Source organism: Rhea pennata, chromosome 18 (assembly GCF_028389875.1).
Source record: "Rhea pennata isolate bPtePen1 chromosome 18, bPtePen1.pri, whole genome shotgun sequence".
NCBI classification, from domain to species: Eukaryota; Metazoa; Chordata; class Aves; order Rheiformes; family Rheidae; genus Rhea; species Rhea pennata.
In genome coordinates this window covers 4,385,258-4,410,278 of record NC_084680.1, presented here as the reverse complement: position 1 = coordinate 4,410,278, position 25,021 = coordinate 4,385,258, and the positions used below count along the sequence as shown (strand labels likewise).

Genomic DNA, 25,021 nt, shown 5'->3' with positions numbered 1-25,021 from the left:
GTCTCGCTGAAACCTCCCTAGCCACCCCTGAAATTCCTGCAAAATCACGTACTTTTGATTATTATTTTGTATCAAGAGCCACCTAGAGACTGCGGCTTTGGAGCACAGAGCAAACAGGGGGGGACCGCGGCCTGGCGCAAGGGCCGGCAAGAGGAGGCGGCCGAGGCCGCGGGCCCCCGGCCCACGCACGACCCCGAGGAAAAAACACCGCTTTCGAAGGGGCCCGAACACCCGCGAGCCGCCTGCCCCACACGACGGATCGAGGCGGCCTAAAACCCGGTTCCCCAGTGCCCGAACACCAATGACCAAGCTGCCCCCATCCCGCAGAAAAAGATCAGATTCGGTACAACCACGGCAGGAGAACTTCGGCCAACACATCAACCCGCGAGAAAGTTATTACAGAGCTGAGAATTATGAAAATATACAATAAAAGCACAGGGCTTTACACGTCTTGGTTGCTGAGGGCGTGTTGGACGAATATGCAATCGGAGTATTAAGTAGTTACGTGTCTCATGAATTTTTCTATTTTTCCTTTTATAACACGGCCAGTCCGTAGTATTTAGCGGTAAAGCGACTTTCATCTGGCTCCACGTGCTGCATCCTTGCTCTTGCCTTTGTGTCTGCACACCACAGAGTGCTGCAGACTGAGATTTCCCCCGAGACGCCCACATCTGTAGTCAGGTTATTCCGCGAATCCGCAGACTTCCCCCCCCCCAACAGTTGTAAGTGCTCGATAGTTCTGCTAAAAACAATGCGATACTCTAAATAATGCAAGTAGACCAAAGTGCAATGAAACTAACTCATTCCTTAAAAATTAGTGTATTTTCAAATCACATGTGATAGTATCTAGTTGCAGAAGGCTCTGAAGGTTTGAGAGTTTTAAGTATTTTTTGTATGAAAATACAAATCTTCAACCTAGTCTGTAATTCATATAAAAAAAACTATTTAAAAATGAAAAGTTATTCACATACAAAAGATTCCTCATGGGAGGAAGAAAAAAGCAGGAAAAAAAAAAAAAGCCAGCTGCAAATATCGCATTTGGTTGGGTGAAGCGAGCTGTTTATTCTCGACTGTCTAGATAATTAACACCTCAAGCTTTCAGGACTGCGCAGCACTCGTTACCGCCTTGGATAATGGTACCAGCAGCGGTACCTGGGCCTGCTGAAATATTACAACCTTGCAAGCCTCTTCTGGGATGCCAAAAAACATTCCTGCACCTTGCCAACAAATTATCCTTAAATATATATATATATAACTTCTCCTACCTTTTTGTTATTTTTGGCACAGTGCATGAAAAGTATTAGTAATCTTTATTTAAGAAAGACACATCCCTGCCTGAGGTGGGGAGGGAGAGAAGGACTTCTTTCAGGCCCAGCAGGTTTGGGGGTTTTTCCCTGGAAGGTTTTATCAGGCTTTGTCACCTTTTCCAACTTGGTGCCTTGAACACCCACAATAGCTGCTTTCACCCTCAGAATACCCACGAGGCGTCTCCTAATGCCTGGGACTGTAAAGCCATGATTGCAAAACAATTAACTCTTTTACAACTCTTGAGTAAAGCTAAAAGCTAAAGCTGACAGGGCCTCTGTAAAGCACAGGGGAGATAAACACCTTAACTACAGTGGCTGAAAGGGCTCATCGGACCTGAAAACGCTGTTTTCAGGGATGCCCACCCAAATCACACCGGCCTCTGGGCCTCTGCTTGCCCCAGCAAGCAGCAGGAAGGGCAACCTCAACTCCACCAGCTTCCCACAGCAGCAAATTCCTCCCTTCTCGGAGGAAGATGAGAGCCTTCGAGCCCAGTGACGTCAATACGCACATTTATTATCAGTTTTCCCAAGGAACAATATTTCCCCTCCCTTCATCCACAGATTGACTGATTTCCTGGAGCCAAAGTAAAGCACGGAGAAAATCGCGCGGACGCCCTTGCTCCTCTCCGGCAGCTGTGGGTATATCGCCATATGGTTTTATTTGCTTTGCAGCAGGACGGTTACCCTGCAGGGCTCCGACTCCTGGGCGCAGAAGCGAGAGGCAGCGTGCCACCCCCGCACCACGACTCGCTGCCAGCCCGCTCCCGGAGGGTCTCCTCTCCGGCGAACGCCTGGGGGCAACCCACGGCAACCGCGGTCCCCGCGCCGCGGCCCTGCGCCTCGCACCGATTTGCCTTTCTCGACAAACTGTGGTCTTCTTAATGCAGGAGGTGGCAGGCCTCAGCTCACCCAGCAGAGCAGGAGGTGATTACAGTCTTTAAAGACATGACTGTTAACTAATTGAGTTCAACCAGCAGGATCTGGGATGACACATCATGCTCATTGACACAGGAACAGCTCCCACTCCCACCTAAACCTGCACCAGCGTGCAGCAACTCACCCTCAACAGAGGCTCTTTGGACCTACTCCAGTGCAGCTAGCTGCAAGATGTGACCCACGTTTTGCAAACAAAGTAAACTGTCGGGACTGCAGACGGTCAGTCTGCGCTGGTACTAGCACTCCTAAGTTTGTCAGATGAAACGGAGCAAAGATCATGCACTTGGGTAATTTATCTCATCAATCAACCACAGCTCCTTCTTGCTTGCTCCACTTGGGGAGAGCCCGCAGAGCTTTCGAAGCAGGAAACTGTGCCCTGATTCCCAAAACAGGCCGTTCTGGGAACCGCAGGCTGATCCGAAGGGCAGATCTTTTCACGAGCATTCAGGCTTGCCGCAGTTTCAGTTTCCCACATAACAAACCGCGCGACTGATTTCTAGAGGGACGGCAGGTTTGGAGATCCCATCAAATCAAACCTCTGCATCTCTCCACCAGGCCCCAAAACACAGAGGGAGGCAAACACCTGTGAAAACACCTCCCTGGCCGGATCAGCCCGTTTCCAGTGCGCTTTGGCGTAATTGTGCCCATGCCACAACAGCTCTTTGCAGCGGTTTCCTGAGCTGACGCCGCCGAGCCCGTTTCCACCGAGCTTCTCCACCAGCGAGCGGCTCCCCACCCGGGTCCGCGCAGCCCGACCGGGGCGCGAGGAGCGGGTGAGCTCCGACAAGGAGACCTGCCGGTGCCAGGCACTGCCGCCGGCGCCCCACTCGGGCTCCAGCCCCTTTCCCAGTGGGAACGGCAGGGCCGCCGAGCAACCCCGGCGCGGATCCCACGCAGGGCTGGTGGCGGCCCGGCCGCTTTTTGGGTGCAAACAACACTGAAAGGAGGCAAATTTGGGTGCTGTTCTGCCCGCGGCACCACGGCGGCGGCGGAGGCTGAGCGCCGCCGCCCCGGGGCCACCGGGCCGTGCCGCCGCCGCCTCGGGGCCCGCAGCGGGAGCCGGGACCCGCCGCGCGGGCGGGCGGCGGCGGCAGCGGCGGGGGAGGCCTCGGCGCGGCTGCGCGGCGGCCGCCGGGCCGGGCCGGGCCGGGTCCCCGCGGCGGCGGCGGCGGCGCCGAGGGGGGAGCTGCTGCCCCCGCCCGGCCGAGCGGCGCCGCGGTCAAAATAAGAGTCCCCGCGGCCGGCGGCCCTGAGGCGGGCGGGACCCGCCGCGGCCCTTCCCGCCCGCCACCCCCACGCCGCGGCCTCCTCGGCCTCGGCGCTGCCGGGCAGAGCCCCGCGGGCAGCGGCCGCTCCGCCGGCCCCGGCGCCGCGGGCCGAGCGCGCAGCCCTGCGCCGCGGAGGGCGCGTTTCGGCGCAGGGGCCGAGGTGTTGCCTAGCAGGGTGGATAAAGAGGCCCAACTGGCACGTTGTAAAAACAAAAGGGGGGGGGAACTTCAGGGTTCGGGTCTCTCCCGAGGGGGAGCCACAAGCTGCGGCTTCACCCCGTCAAAGCCGCGACCGCTGCGGTCGAGCAGCAGCTCCCCGAGGACGAGGCCGCCGCGGAGCCCCAGCGCGCCAGAGGCCGGGAGGGACGGAGGCAGCGGCAGCGTCCTCCCGCCGCGCTCGGCTGCGCCCCGTCCGCTGGTCCGCCTCCTCCCCGGCGCCCCGGGCTCCTGGAAGGAGCCTCACCAACTTCACGTCTTCTCCCTTGTGCCTGCAGGCCCCCTCTTTGGGGGCCCTGGCACAGTTTTTAGCCCTGGATGGGCCACAGGAGGAGGCGCTGTATCAGCGTTCTTAATCCTGAAACACCGCAGTCCCATCTGGGCAAAACAGTTTCCTAAATCATTTGGATTTGCAGGGGAAGGAGCTGAACCAGTTGAGGCTGGTGATGGCAGAGCCCCAGCTGCTCTTCTCCCTGCTCCTGATCGCTCCCCTCTCACCTCCCCAGAACTGAGTGACAACTAGCGAGTGAAGGAAAAACATCAGCATCTTACAGTGTGGCAAGAAAGCCACAGCTCCAGCGAGGACAGCTATTAACCTTCAGATGTGGCACATCGCTACCATTTTACGTGAGGGTTGTTAATCTTGAGAGGGAAGTTCAGCCACTGCTGGAGGTGGGGAGTGGAGGGCCACCGCATTTTGGTCCCAGTGCTCTAAACCACTGTGCTGGGTTCTGGGACTCGTAGGGGCCGTTGCACCTACCTTCGGGAAAGGGCTGAGAACAAGGTTGGTCTGCGGGAACACGGCCTCTTCAAGGATTTGATTTTGGGGGGGCTCCAGCCTGTGCGGCCAGCTGGGCTCCTGCCAACCCATGGACCCATCAGGGCTGTTGGTCTGATGCCAGCTTTCCAGTTGCGTTCGCTTCGGCTCCATCTTTCTTGGCTCAAGCTGAGGATACACCAGTCACCAACAGAAACCTCCCTGCTTAACCAGGCAGGAAAGAGGCTCCTACAGGAAGGCAAGAAAATCCCCAGGCATGTGCAGAGCCCTCATAACCCATCTCTGCCTGCTGCAGCTACAATCCCACCTGGAGACTCGCAGCTCCACCTGCTGCAAAAACAAGCTCAGCTACAAGTGCCAATTAACGGGATTGGAGCAAAGAAGATCTGTTTTGCAATAAACTCTCCATTTTTCATCAAGCAGCAGCTGTGAGCCCAAAGAAAAGCCACAGAGCCCAGGGACCTGGCAGAAAGGCTCACTCCTGACACAGTGCCAGACGGCTTTGCGGAAAGCAAAGCCCCAGCTTTTTCATGGCAACTCAAGCTCCTGCTCTCCTGAAGGATCCAGCAAGGCTCACATCGCCCTCTCCTGCACCAACTGGGGTGAGCAGTGACAAACCTCCACATCCTGGGATTCCTGCTACGCAGGAAGAGAAAAACCCAACCTTCCCCACAGTTTCCTCCAGCAGGGAGACCTCAGGCCAGGCAGGCACAGAGCCTTCTCTTTATCAAGGAGACCAAACTGCTCATCACAGAGGGAAAAAGGGAAAATTTAGACCAGCTGGTTGCTGTCGGTCTGTCCCAACTCTTCCCCCATTACGTTGGGAGAAGCAGCAGCTTTCCTTCAGCATTAGCTATAAACTGGACTTCGAGCTTCAGCTTTAGAAGCAGATACCTCCTCTGAAAGGCAGGAGCCACTTCTCATCCACTGTACAGGGCTTCCTGGCATTGCCATCAGTGTTTTACGTAGAACCAGCAGCTCTGCATTCATCACCCATTTACCTTGAGCAAAAGCACACGTGGTCTTACAAAAGGAGCTCTTTATTTACATTTGCAGGTCTTTACATTTGGTGGTTCAAAATTCAGGACAAAAAAACTCCCCAGAAGCTGTGGTAAACATGTAAAACTGTTAGTTTACATTTAAAACCATGTAATAAAATGTGCAGAAATATTAGGTCGTACAGAGCCATCAGAAATACTGTTGTATAAAACCCCGGAATCTGTAAAGAGAACCACAAGAGTAAAGAATCACAGCCATGAGTATCGGTGCAAGAAAGGGCACAGGTTTTGAGGGTTTTTCCCCCACCAGTCTTTCTTGGGGAGGATGAATAGGACAGATGTTCCTGTTGCAGATGTTTGGAAATATTTAAAAATATAGAATAAAAGCCAATCAGACCTTAGACAACCTTTTATATTCTACTTTGTGCTGAGTCAATAGGAAAACTTCCTTCTGTGGTCATAGCGGAAAATACCTGCTTTTACAAAGCTACTGCAGGGTCAGTAGAAAGCTAAAAAGAACACAAGGTCCACCAAAAAGAAGAGCTGGAGAAAAGGATGAGAAAAGCCCTTCCCCCTGCTCTCCCTCCGCTTGAGCTCAGATTATCGGAGCATACCCTGTCGTCCTAATGGCTTCTGATGAAATCAAAACCTCAGCAGGGGAACTAGTTGTCCCAAGAGAGGCTGCAGCATGAATAGACAATGGGAAGAACAGAGCAGCACCAAGATGCAGGGAGAAGTAAGCAAACAACTGGCTCGATCAGGGGGGACGACAGCAGCTCGGGGGCCGAGAGGCCGCCTCGTCCCTCGCCTCCTGCCCTCTCCCCAGCTCGTGCACACGGCATAACAGCAGGTGCCAAAGCAGTGTTTAGTGGAACACAAACAACATTGAAATATGGAGGCTGCACATGTGGCGAGCAGGACAAGAACAAAAACACAAAAGACAAAAAAGCAGCAGCAGATAAAAGGACAGAAGATATTTTTGGTATTTTCCATTGAACGCTGAGTTTGGAAACAATTATCTCACAAGCTTCACTCACACCCCACCACTTCCCCTCCCCATTTCAGACAAAACCCAAAAAACAATTGCTTAAAAATCTGAGCCAAGAATTTAAATGAATTTCTATGCACTAAAGTTTTCTACCCAGAGTTGGGTTCAGAGAACAGCCTTTCTTTCTCCTTATTACAGAGTTCTGAAAGAGGAGACAAGAACGACCAGGGGCCCAAAAGAGTTCCCATTAACTTAAAGAGGTTGAAATCAGAGAAACTGCAAAGAAGAGGGACAGCGCCAAGGCATAGTGGAAGGGGCTGTCCACTCACCCTTTCCAGAAGGGAACATACTCAAATCCCAGGATTTCTTTTTCTTGCCCCATCACACTCACTCGAACTACTCATCTATTCAGTGGACCTCGCTACCATAGCATGCTGCAGTCACAGCTTTAAGAAAATTTAAGAAGAGGTGGGCTATCTAGATGAGTGTCTTTCATCCTGAAGTCTACAGGTCCTTCCTTATGAAACATAAGGAAGGCTCTTGCACCTCAGGCTTCAGTTCACTATTGCAACACTAAGAAACAGGCTCAGGAAGCAAGACCAGGACAGGACCATTGATAACCACAGCACTTTGCAAATAATTTTGTCATCTTGCATAGTAGCAAGATTGTAGAGACAGATTTAGACAGGATGATCCCTTACTGCATCCTGGCCACAGCCAACCAGCAGGACTCAGAAAGGCCTCGCCCCTGCAGGACCGCTGCATGCCCAGCCCTCGCATCTGGAAGAAGAACTAGGATTACTACTAGGTCTAGCTCCAACTAAGATCGCACCTAGATGCTGTGTCAGAGAGCCCTGCTGGCAGGTCACTCAATAGCAGACAGTAAGTTCTAGTTTTACCACTTCCTTCCAGGCAAAGAGACAAGGTGACTTGACTGGAGTAGCAAAGGGTGCTTGTGCTAAGCATGAGACATACCCCCACTTCCGCAGCAGAAGCGCCTGGACCCCTCCACTCCTTCCTGCTCCTTCCATAGCTGCTTGCGGAGAGGGACACTTGCGAGAAGCAGCATGCTCATTTGCTCCTTACTTTGCAGAGGGGAAACCACATAAAGCAAAAGGTGCCGAAGTGCCAGTTTTCTAGCAAAAATAATTCGGATGAGTAAGCTTAGATGCACTGGAGCATTCCAGAACTGCAGGGCATGACACAAAGGGCTGTATAGGATATGCCAGCTCTCTCCTCTCTGGAGTCTCCAACATAGGTGTCTGTTCCCAGCTGCAAAGGTTAAACTAGGAGCACAAACACTGGCTGGGGAACTAGAAGGGCATCCCACTGCCTTGAGCCACAGTAGCAAAAAAGCGTTCAAGTTTTCCAGCCCAGAACCATGGGCGCGTGGGCTGAACACACAACAGGCAGCACAGCTTCTTGTGCTGCAGCATTGAAACTGGGAACCCACAGCCCCAGCACAGGCTGCCTCTCCCCAGCCCTCAGCTGGGTCAGGAGGCTGTAGCCCAAACCCATCATACCCAGGACCTTTGAGAGCTCACAGAAACTTTTCCAGAGGTGTGAAAGGGATTTGGGTTCAGGCCTGAAAGGAAGAAATAGGTGCAGACAAAAATATGTCCTGAAAGGGGAAAGAAGCACAGGTAACACTGAATGAGAAAAAGGAATCTGTCCTGTTGGTTTAATAGGACAGACCAGCACAACTACAGACTAACTGTAGAGAACAAGGAAGGGCACGGGACCTACAGGCTCAGCCAGGCAAAACAGGCTCAACTAACTAGCAGGAAGAGATGATCTTTAAGATGTATCTTTAAGAAGGAACAAGCATCTGCCTTTCACCTCCTGCATATCAATAATGTTTTTCATGGCAGACAAAAACCTCCAGGCAAGTAGGTCAGTCCTAAATAAAGACTGGGAATAAAGCACTAGTCAAGCAGAGGGTGAAGAAGGACCCTTGTGTCTAAGACACAGATCAAGCCTCAGACTACTTGCAGTGACAGCCTCTATAACACACCCTTGCACACCTACACATGTCAGACATGGTATCAAAGTCTGTACACTTTGGGAGGAACCCTCATTCATTTTTAATAAGTCTCTTCCCAATGACTCTTTAGGAGCGTGGCTCCTAGAAGAGAGTAATGGGTTGGTGGCCACCAGTCTTTCCAGCCAGATCTTGGCTATCCCATCTCCATCCTCCTGAAGGATGAATTTACCCTTCCCTTCATCCCCACCAGACCACCTTTTCCTTGCTGGCTTGAATTAAGACTGCAGAGAGCACTAAGTAAGACACCATTTGGACAAGCTATGGCATCTCAGCACAGGGCCAGGGAAGCAGTCCAGCACATACTCTCTCCAGAGCTGAGCCCACATGGTGCCCAACTTTCTCCAGTCACCTGGAACTAAGGATGCAGCATTGCAGTCAGCCAGGCCACACAGTGCTTGTTTCACAGAGCTGTCTTGGCAGAAGTCACTATCTTTCCCATGGGGGCAAAAACCTTCCTTAATTTTTAAAGAAATCAGCAAGGTGCATTCCTGGATTTGGCATGAACAGGCACATGGGTAAGTATCAGAAATGGATGAAAAAGCACAATATTTCTCTTAGAATAATTTATTAAATACAGCATTAAAATTTGTATTTATGATTTCAATCATTAAAAACAAAACTTCATCTCATATATATATATATATTAATGGACAATGACAATCATTCTATCAACATTGGTGCATGTTGTGCTAGCACTGCTTGGAACGGCACCTCCTTTACACTATCCTTAAAGCAGTCAACACTTTAAAAAAAGAAAGCATTTGCAAAGAAAGAGTGCAAAGCAGGGCTGTCACCAGTTGCCTGCCAGGGGTGTGCAGAGGCAGGCTAAAACAAGGAGGCAGAGGCTGCAGCGCTCATAACAGGTTTGCTAGCTATTGCCTGCCCAGCATGAAGCAGTGTGGAGACCAATTCTCAGAGGTGCCGAAGCTCTACAGTCCACAATTTCAGCCTTGGCTGAGTGCCTATAGCTTTAAATATCTGATTTGTGATTTCTTCACATTGGGCAGTCAATACTAAAAAGCTAAACAACACAAGAAAAAGCATAAAAGAAAAATGTTCTTTTAAATACACCAGCTTCTTCCCCTGACCTGCCAGTTCCAGCAGAGATTGCAAACGAGGCATAGCAGAATGTTCTCCCTCTCACTCATTTTCACATCCTGCTGTGGCTCAAGCAGCAGCTCAGGAGACAAGCAGTAAACCAGTACCAGCTCGCAGAGAGAACAGTCCCCAGGCCAAGTGCCCTCGGCACTTGCTTAGCACTGTGGACCGCTCCTGCAGGAGACGCCAGGCTGAGCCTTGAATGAGGCTCACCTCAGAGGAAAGGGCTTCCATGGACAGGGTCCTTGGGCAGACTCAGAGGTAGCATCAGATCGACTTTTGTAGCTTGATTGTCACATAATTCTGGCCTGCCTAAGGCAGCGGCAGCTGGGAGGGAGAGGGCACCGCACAGGTGTGGGAGATGGGACATTGGGGATTTGGTCCCCCCACCCCAGCAAAATGAGTAGCGCTGTTTATCCTGTGTGCTGCAGGTCTAGCAGCAAGCAAGGATGGAGACCAGCAGGCCACAGCCTCCTGCAGGGCTTCTGGGAAGTTAGTCTTGCCAAAGAAAGCCAGAAGCAGCCTGATGGATACCCATGCTAACGACAGGGCGCTTTCCTTCCACAGCACATCAGGGCCTCTTGGGTTGCTAGGAAGTACCCCAGTGATCTCCCTGCCACCAGAGCCTGTTCTCCACTCAGAGCACGCGGGCAGCAGTCCAGCCCGCTGCTAGAGGACCAAAGGCTGCCAGTCACTCACCCCACAATACAGATACATCAACAAGGGCTTGTGCTTTTGGCTTGTCAGAAGTCCCTCACCTTCCAAACCTGCTTACTCCAAGAAACCTCCTGTTTCAGCTACCCTTAAGGCCTATAAGGACAAGGGGAGGAGGCTGTCAAAACGTTTCTGGAGAGTACGTGGCCCACAAAAGAGAAGGAAAAGTCCACACAGCCCAGCCTTTGCCTACAGTGCAGACATGCCAAGTCAGGAGCATTTCAAATAAGGCATCGCAGGTGCTTTGATAGTAAAGCAGTTAGTATTGACTACAGTACTTTAAACACAGGCTGCTGCATAGGGCATCCCAGGGGCAAAATCAGTCCTGCAGCACTCTGTGCAGCTGTAGGAGGTGGTTCTGCTTCCCAGACCTCTCCTACAAACACCCAAGGCTGCTCTGGCTGCCTGTTTTGTTTTGTTTTTTTCTCCCCTTCCAAGAAAGAGGCTTAAAAAGCCCAAGTTGGGATGCACCATTTACCCTGCCAAGCAGCCGCAGAGATAAAAAGACGCCTTGTGCTGTACCAGACTTCGCAGTCGGCCGGTGACCTGTGGTGCCTGGGGGTGGGCAGCACCAACGGGACTCAAAGCAGGGGAGGCTAATTGCCATTGCTGATGCTGGAGTTGGCACTGCTGCAGCTCTGTTCATAGGATGGAGGTGCCTCTGCAGGGAAAATAAAGAATAACAGAGGTTATAGCGGGTGTTTGCAAGGTTCCCTTCACCCTAGACTACCTAACTCAGTACGGAGTGAATCAAGCTGCTAACGCATGCACGTGCGCACAGTGCAGGCATGTCCTCCCTCCCTTTCCGCTCCTGCTAAAGGCCCTCAGGACCCAGCCTACCCTGCTGAAGTAAATGAGCTCATGCTCACATGCACAGGATTTGAGCCAGCCAGTCCCATCCCTGTCCTCATCTTTACAGTGGTTATACTCAGCACCTCAAAGACCTGTTCTGTTTGTCTCCTCCTTCCATGAGCACCATCATGCACACTAACATCTCCAGATCACAGAGAACCTGTGCTTGGTGTGCCACAAGCCAGGGGTGAAGTTACACATTTGAGTTAACGTAGCATGACCCTGTGGCAACAGACTGGTTTATTCAGGTAGGACTGAGCCATACCACTGGTTCGCCCCCACCCCCACAGCCACCTGCGACAACCTCTGCTCCAGGAATCCAGTAGGCTGGAATTTCCTCAAGCTTTTCTGGCCTGGACAGTCTCTTAGCTTGCACCCACGCAACTTGTGTCTCCAGACCAAATCCAGGCCTGCTCCAAGTCAGACATAAGATTTCAGTTACATCATTCTCCTGGCTCTGCTCCCGCCAGCCTCACCACAAGCCAAGAAGTTCTTCTATCAGTGGGAGGCTGAGAGCTCATTTCACAACAGGGAGATCCTCTCAGGACAAGCCCGAGGCAGCGTGGGTTTAAAGGCGGGAACGGACAGCCGGCATTTACAGCTGTAAGAGGGGAACTCCTCCCGAAGCTAAGGCAGACAGAGCGATCTCATGTTCCTCTGACTTCAGTCCCCTGGAAAGCTAACATCCCTGTATTCCAACTCAGTTTGCAGCTCGACTCTTCTCATAGGAGACATTTACTATCACACCACCAGACCATTTTAACCTCAGGAGAGGACTGCTCACCATATGGGTAGCCCCACGTGGTATACTCTGGAGGCAAAATGAGAGAGCTGGCTGTGGGAACAGGCACCACGTTCCCCTCAGCATAATAAGGGACAGTGGCTCCTGTTGACAGGCAGAGCGTGGGATGGTTTGGGGAGCCCGTCTGCTCCGAGTCCAGCCTTATTTCCTGGAAGGTCAGTCCTGGAGCATAGCTGAACGGCTGCTGCTGGGAATGGCTTTTGGTGGGGATCGAAACATTGTCCATCGGGTGATAACCACTGGCAGCCTCCTCCTCCGGGGGGGCACTGGGTACCACAGCAGACGGTATGTGCGGCACTGACTGGGAGGGGCTGAGAGGGACCCTGTTCACAGCAATGTTACCAATATATATGGGGAGAGTAACTGAAACCTCTGGCGACTTCAGAGAAACCTGGAAGAGAAAGAGAAATAATGGTGTCCTCCTCATTATACATTGCAGTGGACACAGCCAGGTTCACCTGATACAAGGGCTACCATGCCACAGAGCGGCCGAGCTCAGTGAGAGCTCAACAGAGAAACCCAAGAACAGCCTCAGCCATCAGCACCAACACGTGGAAACTGGTCCCACTGAGTTCCTCATCAAAGCAGCATCTCCCCCCATATGCTGCATGACACAGTCTCCTCAAGGCAGACCCCGCTGCTGCAGCACAGCCCACTGGAGCACCAGTTCCCCCAGGTGCATTAAGATACTCACCTGGATGTAGTAATCAATATGTATGAGACTACAGCCCTGCAGAATGGACTGGGGCAATGCTGGAACAAGAATCTGCTCCCTCCATTCTGCGTGTTTCCAGGCTTTCACTCCTGAGCCTTCCACCTCTGCAATGGTCCTCAAGTCATAAATCCAGCGCTTGGATTTATAAGCCACTTTCTGTGCAGACAAGAGAGAGAACAGCTAGCAGAAGGTTTGCAGGCATCTAGCATCTCCCACAAATGCAAGACAGGGCATAAAAGCACCAGACAGCTTGTCAAATAAGCACAAGTACAAATCTAATGTGCATATTACAGGGCAGGGTAACCTACAGTTACAGGATACACTGAGATGGTGTAAGCAAGATGCATCCTATTGCCTGTTTTCCAGAAAGGTAGAGGAAATAGAGTCAGACAGAGGTCTGGACTCCTTGCTACTACCTTCCAGATGCACACTGCAGATATGCACTGTGGTTAGCACTGCACCAGCTTTGTATCAGCTTGAGAGGAGTACCAGCAGAGCAACAAATTGCCCTTTGGGATGCTTACCTGGAGCAGACTGGCCACCACAGCTCCAGTGTCGCGGCCTGATTTGTTCTCTATATCCATGCGAAGCTGAATTGCTTGCCCCACGATGTACCCTTTGAGATCTGAGGTGGCAGTCAAGATAATGTTGCCACTTTTCACAAGCTTGTAGTTGAACTTTTTTGTGATTGACATAGTGTTGGGCTGCTGCGGGACAACAGAAATACAAAGATGTTGGCTTAAGGGAGCCAAAGAGCCTCCCAGAAAACAGAGATTCAAAATGAGCAAGCAGGAATATCTGATTCTTAGAACCAATAACAGCATTACCACAGGTGACAGGCCTCACTACTCCAGAGCCCCAGTTTTGCTACGCTATTAGCCTCTCTTCCCTTCAGAGCATGTTCCCCAAATCCAGGTCTCCACGAGCACCTGGTGCTGCTGGCAGATGCCTCTCTTTACTGTATACCATTTTGAAAGATTTATGTGAGTTTCCAGCATGCAGAGTTAAGATGGCATGGCAGGACATATGAGGAGCAGGAGTCCTCGTCCTGCCCTTGCTCAGTCAGGGTATGGAGCCTGGAAGTTGTTTGACTGCACAATTATCCCACAAACAGCACATGTGACAAGGACAAGTGCCTCAAGCCCAAGCCCAAACCACTCATCCTTTCTTTTACCTCAATATCAGGGATGTCATTCAAGTTAAGTGGGCAGAGAATGTAGAAGATCTTGCTGCACTTGTAGTCCTTGGAGAAGCGAGGTGTGTCTATCACAGCTTTCACCTGATGGAGGACCTTGCCAAAAGGGCCTTCAAACGATGTAGGAGCAGAGGCTGGAGTTTAGAGAGAGAAGGAAAAGGCATCATAAGATTGAGTCATGCCAAACACCTCTGAACTGGAAATAGATAGTCCCCTGAATCATTTTTCCTCTTCAGCTGAAGAGTTCTGCAAGTACGTTAGAGACAAAGCACACTGCAATTCCCCAGAAGAGAGATGGAGCTGAACACAGCTTGCCTGGAGATCTCACTGCAAGCCTCCTTACACACCACAGGTGTGAGAGCAGAGCCCCTCTCTCTGACTATAGCGTGGTTCAGAAGGGCTGGCTAGGCTGGGATCTGCTCACACACACGAACGGTGCTCCCAGGGTCAAGCTCAGAGTAGTGTTAGCAACACGGCTTTGCACCGCACAGAAGGTCTCCCGCTTGCCTGAGCTCTGCAGTCAGTGGCTGACCTTACGCTCCCTCTAGCGTCCCCAAGCAGAGCTGCCAACCTGCCTTTGCAGTAAAGCCCAAGTCCCTGCCCATCTCCAGAGGCTGGGAAAGCCAAGGCTTGCATGAAAGAGCCTTGAGATGTTTGCTATCTGTGTCCTACCTGGCAGCAGGAACTGGAAGGGAAAGGAGTGCTCTCCAGCTGTCAGGACCCCTGCAGGAAACAAGAGCAACAAGTGAGTGGGATTGCCGGTCAGCTCAGAACTGGCACATGCGGAGCACGACCTTCTGGAGAGACAGGCAACTGCTTGGAGAACAGCTCACTCATTCAGCTGCCTTCACCCGATGGACAACATGATACTTATCCTCTAGATCCAACAAGCAGCGCTTGAGTCAAAGCAGTATCTGCCAGGACCCACCTTTCCTTGGGATAACAGACATCTCCACTCCCAATCAGTGGTTCCATGTTAGGATACTCTTGAAATAAGGTGGATTTTAACAGACTTAAAGGGATTCCAGTGCCATAGTATGCTTTAGAGCAAGCAGCTGGACCCAGATTACTGATGTACGGCCTGGAGAAGGGATGCTGTGCATTTATTTTTCCTCAAGCGGGCTGCAGCTGGTGAGGGGCAAGATGAAAAGGTACAGCACTGTCTAAGGGTGGTAAGAAGGTCTGGTGGACATCAGACAGCTATAGTCTTAACCTTTGCTGCACACCAAGCTTCATTTGCCCCACACAGACTGCCCAGTGTTCAGAAGCTGGAACCAGGGAGCCCCTTTGTGACCAGGGGCAAACTCCCAGGCTTAAATCCACCCTTCAAATTGTGGTCCTAAGAAGTGACCTGCAATACCTCAGCCCAGCTGTCTAGACAACAGGAGCTGGTGAGATTTCCTGAATTCTGCCCCTGGACAGAATTGTACTACCATAGCAGTGAGCGTGCAAACATTTACGCTGACGACGCGCTCTTTGCCTCGGCTGTGACGCTGGCAGCTCCCAGGCACTGCTCCCCATTCCAGCTCCAGCCGCATTGATGCTCGTGGCCTAGGTGGATCTGAGAACTCACTCCCAGTCCCACCTTCCAAAGTCCCTTTTCAACAGGAGACACCTACTCTCTCGCAGAACAGCGGAGTCAAGAATGAGCATTAAGAAGTTGGACTTGATCAGCTAGGAGAGGGGTCTGTGCTAGCAGCCCAAGGGAGTGAATTCACGCATATGAAGCGGAGCACTTCAGGGAAGGCTGCAGGCTCCCCACCCACTGCTGCATCCCAGCTTTCTCATAGTGGTGGTAGGTAAAGCCTCAACACTTGTTTTGTTCTGCTCTATCTCACTCTACAACAGCAGCCGTCAGGAAGCAGACCAGAGCCAAGACTCAGTGCACAGCTAAAGCAACAGCTACAAGGTCAGGCTGCTGGACCCCATCTGTTCTCCAGTTTTCCCACCCAAATTTCCTCCCAGTGCAGCAGCGATTGCTGAACTGGGCCCCTAGTGTGACTCAGTAACATCAGTCAGCTGCTGAAGTTGTCTTCAATAAAAAGCATTAAGATTTACAGTGCTATACATATTTGTTAAATACGTGTAAACATGAGAGGTTTTGTTTTTAAACTGGCAGGGTTGAGAGGAGACCTGAATACCTATGAAATAAAGCTGTATTTGTTCTGCTTTGTAGGATCTGCCTTACTGCTGGAGGTACCCAGACTCTAAGTTTGGCTTGCTATTTTGTTGATGCAAGGCGGAGGAGACAGCTTGCCTGTTAGCAATATTGGCACTGCAGAGCTGACAGTAATAGAGCCCATTTGTCAGGGGATTAAGCAGATTGCATGACAGAGGGAGGTGGGGAAGACAGGTGGGTAAATCCCCCCCACACACACCGTTTACAATGCAATTCCAGGTAGGAGCCGGACTAAGGTGGTGCTTGATTCCGTCCATCCCTCGCTCTGGGAAATGCTGCCTGCCTGCCCTGTCTGCTCACTCAGGCATGCTGCAGGGCTCTGCAGACACCCCTGCAAGCGCACATCCAACCTTCAGCACCAAGGCAGGCAGAATAAATAATGTGACAAGCGTCTGATCGTGTATCCCTACACAAGCAAGTCGGGAGAAAAATGAGAGATGTCTATTTATGTCTATAGATATTGTCCTTAAAGAGAGGAGAGTTTGCTTGTTCCCGTCACCCCATCTAAAGCATGCCCCCAGTGATTTCCCTCCCCGTCCCCCAAAACATACCAAACTATGTAGGCTAAAATGCAACACCCAGTCTTGTCACAAGGTGGTGGCATAAAGCAATTCAATACCAATGCAAAGCCTTTGCTGCCAGCCTTAAGCCTGCCAGGCAGGGGCAGCCTTGAGGAGCTAGGACAGGCACAGGGGTTGGGGCAGCTTCTCCCATTCCCTTGTTGGACAGTCTCACTCCAGAGAATGTAGTTTGAGATGTAGCCAGTGCCTTCACTTGCTGGCTACAGTGTAGAGTCTTGCTAATCTGAATGACTCAAATGACTCAACTAACCAAACGCTTGTTTGCTGCTCCAGGGATTTGTGCCTTTTTTTTTTTTTTTTTTTTTTTTTTTTTTTTTTTTTTTTTTTTAAGGTGCTATTCAAAACTTTGATCTTACAGCAGAATCTTCATTTTCGGGAAGCAAATCAATAAGCTGAAATACATTAACTTTCCTTCGCAGCCTCTGTGTTGCACTAATAGGACTTGTTCTACCTTCCTGGATGGGAGATGCTAGCCACATCCTTTTGGGCCAACAAGTTCCCACCAGTACCTGGTGTCTTTCCAGATGCACTGCCTGTGGAGCCCGTGGAGCCAAACACCCAGCGGCAAACCTCAGTCTCCTGCTAAGAGTGCTTAGCAGCATTTCCAGGCTCCTTAGAAATAATCCACAGATCCATGGGGTTAAAGTCCCTCTTCTACAGCACAGGCAACAAGATCTAACAAATCACTTCAGTCAAACAAAGACCAATTAAACCTTGGCTTTACATGCGGCCTGTCACCTACTGAGCAGATTAAACACCTACAGCTGTTTAATCTGCTCCCAGCAGGGAAGAGCCAACTGTGGATGTTAATGCAAGAATTCCACATGCTCGATCCACAACCAAGTTTGCCATTAGAAGCCCTAGCTCTGTAGGCCAAAGACTGGGCAGGACACCGTGCCTGAAGGTGAAGAGGAGCCTGCTACCTCCAGCCCAGCTCACGTGCACCATCAGAAAGCCAGGCTGGAAGTGAGCCTGCAAGTACTTTATGCTCACAGTTACTAACACTCTTCCTCACAGTGAGGAAGTACGTTCTTTGGGCCACGTGCTGAGCCAGTGTCACTCGCATAGGATGCAGGTCAGCTGTCTGAGCCACCAAGAGACTTTGTGGCACTGATGCAGTTTCCACGCTAGTAGCCCAGCATGCAAATCAGTCACAAGATCAGACCTACCTGTACGTCAGCATATACCACCACCAATAGCTCAGACCAAGCCTGAACACCAGCATTAATAGATAACAGATGGCTCCTAGACTGCAACCCTCTTACAGCTTCTCCCCGCAATGAGCTGCCACGACGGCTGAAAAAGGCCATTCCTGCTCTTCACTGACTGGTATGAGTTCCAAGGCTGGAGAAGTCATGTCCCCTGTTGCAAGGTTGCAGCTTGCACAAGCTTTGCGCAACACAGTAGGGCTTGGCTTATGGCCACAAGAGCCCAGACCTCAGCCCTGCATCGAGCACTGAGCAGGGAGGGAGCCAGGAAATCACAGTCAGCTCTGTTCTCCACTCCATTAAGCACAGAAACGCAGCAGGCAATTAGCAGTGGTTCCTGTTTTCAGACCTGTTCCCTCCTGCCCACAGTCTCCTTCCCCCTTCTTCCAAAGAGGGAGGAGCAGCCTTATGCTGGCTCAAAGATCCTCTGGTACCAGCAATTTTCCAGCGGCCATAGCAGGCTGGAGAAATTGGCCCACATGCCACAAGCAGGCTGCTGAGAGGGGACTGGAAAAGCCAAGCCCCCAGGTCCCATTCATGCGCGCACACACACTCATGGTACCAGTGTCGGCACGGCTAACCAACAGCGGAGTGCTCACGGAGACCAGTCTTCCAGCTGAACGCCTGCATCTCTTGCCATTACTGCAAGCACAGAAGCTGTTTGAGCTGGTGAGGTCTCTGCTGGGGGAGTCATGCCCAGCACGGTCTGGGGGAAAGACAGACAGCAGCACAACACGGGGGACCTGGGACCTCAGGCCCAGGTCCGGTTGGGGTGCACCAAGCCAAGCTGGAGGAGTCCGTAGCAGTCAGAAGCAGACATTAAGAAGAGCCTGCTCGCAAGGAAAGCAGAATGGGCGTGGGAGTTCAGTGCCAGGGCTATTTCTGAGACAAGGGTTAATAAAAATAGATGAGCAAAAACAGAAGATCCTGACCAAGATGGAAAGCTTCTGTGAAAGCACGGGCATGGGCCAGAGCACTTGGTAGAGCGACAAGCCAGCAGATTCTGCAGGAAAACCCAGGTCCTGCCTGTGTCCTCTACCAGGGAGGGAGAGACACGGCTATTCCGCAGTAACCCCAGGCTAAGCTGTTTTCCTCAGCTCCTGGCAGGAATTCCTCCGGCCCCCGCCTCCACAGGGCGGACGCAGTAGAGGCTCCGTATTCGACTTGCTGGGGAACACGGAGCCCTTTTGGGCTTTTCCCACGTGTCCGATGCTCTTGGCAGGTGCAAGGCCGGAGAGCCCAGAGCAGAGTCCCCCCTCCTACGGGGAAGGGAACAGACAGGGGCTCAACTAAGGGGCAGCAGCTACTTCTAAAACGCTCCTGCCGGCTCCGCTCCTGAGGCTGCATGTCCATGTCTAAGCACTGACTGGTTATCCAACGATGGGGAAAACCTGCAGGTTCCCTGCGCCAGCCGCCCTGCGAGCGTGGGCTGAGCCAGGCGACGGGCTGGGCATGCCCCGACACCCCGGCACCTCTCACGTGGGCTGCAGCAGCAGAAAGCACCCCGCCACGGCGCGAGGGGAGGCACGGCGCCCGCTCCCGGGCCCGGGGAGGAGGCAGCTCGGCCCTCGCAAGCTTGGGCTCGCGTTGCAACTTGTGCGACCTGTCCCCCGTAGCCACCCTGACGGCACCCTGCCCCGTGCTGTCTGCGGCGTCCCACCACGCGGTCCCGCACCGGACGGACCCCTCCGCGCGCAGAGCGAGCAGAGGACCGACCAGGCCAGCGGCAGAACGGGGCAACACGCGTCCAGCGAGCCACCTGCGCCTCGGAGAGCTCCCGCAAGCCGGGGCTCCTGCGAGCTCCTGCAGCCCCTGGGAAGCCGCTCGCTGCTCCTGTCGCCCAGCCTCGAGGGCTTCGAGTAAAGATGCAGGATTTTTAACGTGCTCCTTCCCCACCCAAGCTGACTTTGTAACAGGAACTTCGCTGTTGGCAGCAGATCGAGGCGGGAAGGCGTCCCGAGACGGCCGCTCCGACGCGCACGCCTCGCTGCCTCCCGCGCGCAGCCCTTTCCCTGCGCTCCCGCACCAGGAGCTCATGTGGAGGCCGCTGCTCCGGGAGGCCGCGGCACGGGCCAGCCCCAGCTCAGCGCCGCGCCGGCGGGGCCCGCCGGCCCGGCCCGGCCCGGCCCGGCACGCTGCGGTGCTCCCGGAGCCGCCGCCGGCTCGGCGCGAGGGGAAAGGGCCGCGCGAGTCGGCGCGGCCCCGCTGGGCCCGCGGTTCCCACAAGCCCGAACAAAGGCCCCAGTGTGCTCGGACACAAAAGCTTTTCCTGAAGTTTACAGGCAGCTAAAAATACCTTGAGCAAGCCAGCAGGCCGCGGAGGCGGCCGGATTAGCGGGGCTCCGCGAGGGGGACGTACCCGCGGCGGCGCTTCCTCCGGCTCGGAGCCCGGCCGGCGCGGACCGGCCCCCGCTCGCCCTTTAGAAACATCCTCCCCGCAAATTCCCAAAGGGAAAGAAGCTGCTGCCTTAGAAAGTCTGCCACAGCTTAAAAATAAGAATAAAATAAACCACTCGGAGAGCAGGAACAGCAAAGACGAGCTAGCAGCGTGGCAGGACCATCTCACAGCGCGGAGCAGAGAACGACTTTGGAGCTTCCCCTTCTCGTTTTTGCTGCCAGCGGCGATTTCTCTGGAAACAGAAGGATTCTCCCCGCCACGGCTGCGCCGTTCCCCTCGGTTCCACACCGGGACGGCGGGGCTCAGGCCTTGTACCGGCGTTTTGGCCTCCCAGCACTCCGCTCCCACCATCCCGCCCGAGGCGCGACGGCACGGGAAAACCTGACACCGTTACGACGATGCACGGCAGAAATTACCACCCGTCAGGATTTATGCTGTTAAACCAACGAGCTAAGTAGAGATTACTCCACTAGAGTTCAGTTGTTGAAAGGGTTTAAGCTCTTCTCTCACCAGCCCAGCTTCCCCAGCCAACGCTGCCAGCTTTCTGCCCGGGCAGAGCAGACAGGCAAGAGGGCTTCAACGGCCCTTCAGCTCCACCATTCCTCCAAGAACAACACCGCCAGTTCAGCTGGTGGCCAAGGGCACCAGGAAAGGGAAGCTACCTTCCCACATCCCCCCCGTGCCAGCATGGGCAAGGGGCTAAACGCCAGCCAGCCAAAAGGTGGCAACATCATTCTCCAGCAGCCTCTGTCCTGCAAGTGAGCAAGGGCTTGGGCTTAGGATCAGGAGACAAGTGCACGGAGACAAGGAAGCCAGGCCCTACCTGCCACCTGCAGCTGGCTTCACAGGGCTGCTCTGCGACCTTCTTGGTCACGCAGTGTCCCAAGCAAAACAGTCTTACAATACAGGTAGGGCCAGATCCACTTGGGCCACAAGTTCAAGCTGGTGTCACAGCAGAGAGATAACAGCCAAACATCTCTTCCTAGGCTTGCACACCCAGCCCCAGCATTTCCTTCCAAAATCCTTACAAGAGCCTGAAGCTCCATGCATGGAAGTACAGGCATGCACATTCAGGCAGCACAGCAGCCTTTCTGCTACGGATCAGCCAGGACCTCCAGCTCAGTGCCAGCGGGGCATGGAACTGGAGAGAAGCCAGAACGGGCTAGGAAGATGCCTTGGTCACTGACGCACAAACATTACAGGCTCGGTCTAGCCTTATTACTCACCCAACAAAATCTCACGCTCTGATGCACTGCGAGAGACAGCCCAGACGTCTGAGCACACGGAAGTCTGCAGGGCCAGACAACTGTAGTGGCAGTGTAAGGTAACACGCCTCCATCTCTGCCTCACCGGGCTTCACGCACGGTTCAGGCTAAGGCTGAGGGTGTGCAACACTGCTATTTGCTGCACAGCCACAACCAGGAGCCTGGAAGACTTCACTCCATCCCGGGCTCCTGCCCTGACCACCAGCTCTCCCTGCCGGTACCCGCCGAGCAGAAGGCGGCCGGCCTGCTCCCTCCTGCTGCGCACGCAGACGCGCTGCCGCTTTGGAGCGGGAACAAGCTGAGCCTTTGGAGCGGGCGTTTTTCAGTCCCTGTAGTTGAGGAGCAGCAGGCCCGGCCATATGGTAATTTCTCTCCAGCTACTTGGCGAGTGCTGCACTAACTGCGCCGGCCAAATCCTTCGGTAAGGAAACGTACCTGGTGCCTGCGGGTCCCCCCGCCCCTCGCTCGTAGCAATCCAAAGTATTGGGGCGGGGGGAGCGGGGAAAAACCGGGTCTGAGTTTTGCACCTTCAGAGCAGAGGGCAGGCAGACGCCCCCGCCTCTGCGCCGGGCTACGGCCCGCTCGGCCGCGGGAAGGAGCACCGTTCCTCTCGGCGCAGCCCCGGCGGCCCCGCGGCGCCCGCTCTGCCCTCCCCTCCTCCACCCCTCCTCGCCTACCTTTGCAGCCCAGCAAACCGCGCGCCGCAAGTAAACAAGGCCAGAGCTCGCCTTGCTCTCGGCCGGCTGCACCCGAGGCGTCCGACGGGAAGCATTGCTGTTGTCCTGCCAGGGCACCTCAGGCAATGCAGGGCTATTGCAGCATTAGCCTGGGGGCTCCAGCTCAGTCTCCAGTGGATTAAGCTAATACATAGGATTACAAACGGCACTGAATAAGGATAAGAGCAAATATTTTCTTGTACCATCCCTATAACAAACCCGGGCACTTTCGGCTGGAGCAGCAGCCAGCCCGCACGGTAACCTGACAGCAAGCCCAGCCAAACCGAAAAGAGAAAGACTTCAGCGTTCAACTCCGCTTAGCTTGCAAACTCCTGCACTAGCCACGTGGGAGCCGGGCACCCAGCAGGCTCCGAGCTCCAGCGCAGAGCAGCCACTCGCTCACGCCAGATCCGCACGCGCGGAGAACACCAAGCGGGAGCAACCTCCGGCGCTCAGATACGGCTAACGCTGCCGGGATAAACCCTGCTGTACCACGGCAGCTACGTGCACGGGAAGCAAACACACCGGAAAGCCCAGCAGCTCCTCAAGGGAAAGGCTCTGCTGCTTACCAATCTCTGCATCAGCAGCTTTCAGTGACATTTCCAATGAACTACAGGAGCTGACAGAACAGCGAGGCTGCAAAAACCACTGAGGATTAACAGTGAGGCAAGAACCTGGGAACTGCTGAGAAAGCCGCTGTGAGCCGAGGCAACTGCAGGTCCTTCCACATGGTTTGCCCGGCCTGAATGTGGAGTTTTGCTCCTGAACTCGGCAGCCGAGCACGGACACCAGACAGCAACCGCCAGCCACGTCAGCCCATCACTGCCCCCGAGCCCCTCTCTGCTCTGGCGTGGTCCTGCCACCTCCTGCCTGCAGAGCGATTCCTGGGCACCCAAAGGGACAAGACATCCAAGGCATTTCAGTGCCTGCTCAGTCAGATCATTAAACCTGCTTTAATTAGGCCAGAAGACAGGATCATCACCCTCTGCCTTCTGCTGGCTGTGAAGCTCTTGCTCCAGGCAAGCAGAGAGCCACCCAGGGTGGAGGTGATGCCCAGCTCCCCGCTTCTAGCTCTTTGTGCAAGAAATATGCCAGCAGAGGAAGTACATGCAGCAGCCAAAAATTTTCTTTGCTGCCTTGTAGCTTGCTAACCTGCTGCCAAAAGCAAGGTCAGCTGGAAATTACAACCAGCTCCCAGCAAGGGTTCAGCTCAGGTACAAGTAGGATTACAGGGGAAAAAAAAAAAGAAGAAGAAGAAAAAGAAGAAAAAAAAAAAAAGAAATCTGCCTTTGCATGCACAATCCAAGGGCAAGGGCTGTGCGCGCGCGGTCTGAGATGCAGGATGTCCAAAGAAAACAGCCCTGCGTGGGTACAGGCGCACGACGGACCTGCTCTTCTCCGGCTGAATAAGGCCGGAGCTGCGGCGGGGAGGGGGGGGGAGAGGAGCTGGCGCCCGTCACGGAGCTGAATTACGCCTTTATTCCGGCCCAAGAGAAACATCTCTGTGCGAGAGCAGCGGGTACAAGCGGTGCTATTTCAGCCTCCGTGCAACCGGTGCACTCGATCCCCTGTGCCGCCAACAGCTCGGGAAATTTAACCCTGCTCCCGCTTTTGTCCTCCCGCCACCATTTGTTTGCTTCGCCCTTTGCAAAAAGACGACCCAGGAAATAATAATAATAAAAAAAAAAAGCGACGCCAGGGAGTGAGCGTCCAAGTCAAACACAGGCCGGGCTGGGAGGAAAAGGCAAATTGCCGGCAGGAGGCAGGGAAGCAGCGCCCACTCGGGGCGCAGCCGTGGCACAGGGCCTCCGCGTCACTCCCAAGGCTCCGGGCAAGGGCGCAATCGCCCGCAGCACCAGCGAGCACTGCGCGGCTCCGCACCCTCCATCCCGTGAAGCGGCAGCACAGCTCTGCCTCGGTTTCCCCTCCAAGCCAGGCTTCATACCCGCTGGGCGTGGAAGCAGGGACAAGGCGCGCGGGGAGGGGAGAGCTGTTCCCGGGGAGCCCCAAAACGGCAGGGCTGAGCCGGCGCCGGCAGCCTGCCCCGCTGCTTTCGTCGACGAGGCTACGGCTCGACGTCCCTAAGGAGCGCCGGCCACCGTCTCGTCGCGGGGACGCCGTGCCGGGACCGGGACACGCGAAGCCACCGGCCGCCCGGTACGTCTGTCGTGCCCACGAGGAGGACCGCTCGGCAGGAGCCGCTGATCTCGCTTTCCTGCTGCACAGCCTCGATCAGCACCTAGCCGCGGGCTTTTATTCCCAAATCGGCGCAGCCCAGCGCAGCACGTTCATGGGGCGGCTTCAGAGCGGTCCCTCCTGGGGGGCTCGGGCCCAAAGGCAGCGTTGATGCCATCCCCCTCCCGCGGGAACACCACGCTTGCTCCCTCCACGTCCTCGCGGAGGCCGAGCAATCCAGCCTGCGAGGACACGGCTCGAACACGGCAAGTCCAGGACAGTAACTCATAACCCTGTACCAGTCACACAACCGACAGAGACCCGGCAAGCTCTGCCCTTGGCAGGGAGCCCGGGCGAAGGGACTGCTCATCTACTTCCTCATAGCTGGGAGACGGTGAACAGTTTTCCGGGGGATCGGTAACTCCGTTGTGCCCGTCGTGCCGTGCCTGCCAGGCGGCTGGTCGGGTGCCACCGCTCCGCACGCTCATGCAAAGCACAGGAGTCACGAAGACCGGGATCCGCGGGGCCGGACGTCGGGCGCGAGGCGGCGGGGACAAGCACGAGCGAAACGAGATAGACCTGGGCAGC

The 25,021-nt window shown here is 54.1% G+C and overlaps 1 protein-coding gene across 3 annotated transcripts in view; it reads right to left on the bottom strand.

Moving 5' to 3' along the window:
* Positions 1–5,529: 5,529 nt before the first annotated feature.
* The window catches only part of ARRDC1 (arrestin domain containing 1), a 40,260-nt gene continuing 20,768 nt past the window's right edge, over positions 5,530–25,021 (bottom strand). Inside the window, exons 3-8 of one of the 3 annotated variants that reach the window (XM_062591155.1) lie at positions 14,584–14,634; positions 13,891–14,045; positions 13,241–13,423; positions 12,696–12,872; positions 11,984–12,392; positions 5,530–11,008 (exon numbers count right to left, since the gene is read on the bottom strand). In XM_062591155.1, coding sequence (XP_062447139.1) covers positions 10,944–11,008; positions 11,984–12,392; positions 12,696–12,872; positions 13,241–13,423; positions 13,891–14,045; positions 14,584–14,634 — 1,040 coding nt within the window. In that variant the 3' untranslated portion in view covers positions 5,530–10,943. The remainder of the gene's footprint in view (positions 11,009–11,983; positions 12,393–12,695; positions 12,873–13,240; positions 13,424–13,890; positions 14,046–14,583; positions 14,635–25,021) is intronic. The other 2 variants (XM_062591156.1, XM_062591157.1) reach the window with 2 other exon arrangements.